This window comes from Orycteropus afer, unplaced genomic scaffold (assembly GCF_000298275.1).
Source record: "Orycteropus afer afer isolate SDZICR_OR568_19922 unplaced genomic scaffold, OryAfe1.0 scaffold00596, whole genome shotgun sequence".
Classification (NCBI taxonomy): domain Eukaryota; kingdom Metazoa; phylum Chordata; class Mammalia; order Tubulidentata; family Orycteropodidae; genus Orycteropus; species Orycteropus afer.
This window is the reverse complement of record NW_006922183.1, coordinates 259,808-261,131: the sequence shown is the minus strand read 5'-3', so window position 1 is coordinate 261,131 and position 1,324 is coordinate 259,808. Positions and strand designations below refer to the sequence as shown.

The window sequence follows — 1,324 nt, the reverse complement described above, 5'->3', positions numbered from 1 at the left end:
CAATTAAAAAAAAAAAAAAGAAGAAGAAGAAAAAATTATAGCCATGGCTATTAAGGCCTATCTTATTTCCCCAATGCCCCCTGATGGGACTATTTCCTTCCATCCTTCCCATTCCCTGCCAATTCATGCCTCTGAGTTCCTTTCATTCCTGGCATTGGGGATTTCCTTTTCTTAATTTTAATTATTTGAAAATATTCTATATATAGGAAGTTACAATAGCCAGTAAAAATGTCTATGTGTGTTAAGAGGGGCTTGGAGTGAATTTCCAATGTCAGCTTAACTGCTGACTGTAAGTCAAACAACTTAAGTAACTTAACTTAGTCTCCCTACCTAAAAATACACATTCTTTCCAGAGTTACAGTGTTTGCTTTGTTTTGCAGGCTGCAAAACGACATGAATCCTTAACGAGTTGGAACTTGGCAAAGAAAGCTAAGTGGCGTGAGGAAGCTGCATTGGCTGCACAGGCTAAGGCTAAATAGTAGTCTAAGTAACAGAGTGTGCATTTTTGTATCATCATTATCATCAGCAACAATAACAGATAAGTAAAGCAGAGTATTTAAAATAACTACCATGGTTTTATTTTGGTGCCAAGAAGCACAGTCTCTTTTTTAAGTAAACATTTTATTAAAGTATAACATACATCCAGAAGAGCACATACAGTGTGTATACAGCATGAAAGATTTTTATAAAGTGAACACACCTGTGTAGCTACTGTCTAGGTCAAGTTGTAGAATGTCAACAGCACCTCAGAAGCTTCCTTCTTGTCCTTTGTCATTGCCCCCTAAAGGTAACCAGTGTTCTGACTTTTATCAACATAGGTTAGTTTTGCTTGAACTTTATATAAATGGAATAACACCATATGCACTTGTGTCTATGGATTCTTTTGCTCAATATTGTTCATGAGATTCATCTACAAATTGTATGTAGCAGCAGTTCCTTCCTTTTCATTGCTGTATAGTATTGTGAATGTACCAGTTTATCTAGATATTTGGCCCAGTTTTTGGCCATGACTCACTATTAACATGAGCACTTTTTACACACATCATTAAAATGACGTTGAGGTAAACCACCAAGGGCTCTTTCAGTGCAACACTAATTTCCAACCAAAGTTCTACTACATCAGTAACTGGATTGTCCCTCCTGTCATATTTTCCATAGCTTCCAACAAGTCTTAATTCTTACCAGACTGAGATATTAATTGCAAAATCTATTACTAAAATGATGATATACTGAAATAGTAACTTCAGAAGCAATTTTAAAACAGGAAAACACGAGAGAAGGGAAAAAAAGTTCTAAATCATTGGTCTTCAAACTTAAGTTAGCC

General features: G+C 35.6%; 1 protein-coding gene across 1 annotated transcript in view; it reads left to right on the top strand.

Annotated features, from left to right (window-relative positions):
- FAM162B (family with sequence similarity 162 member B) overlaps positions 1 to 479 on the top strand; it is a 10,226-nt gene extending 9,747 nt beyond the window's left edge. Inside the window, exon 4 of the mRNA XM_042783026.1 lies at positions 381 to 479. Within this exon, the coding sequence (XP_042638960.1) occupies positions 381 to 479 (99 nt within the window). The remainder of the gene's footprint in view (positions 1 to 380) is intronic.
- The last annotated feature ends 845 nt before the right edge of the window (positions 480 to 1,324 follow it).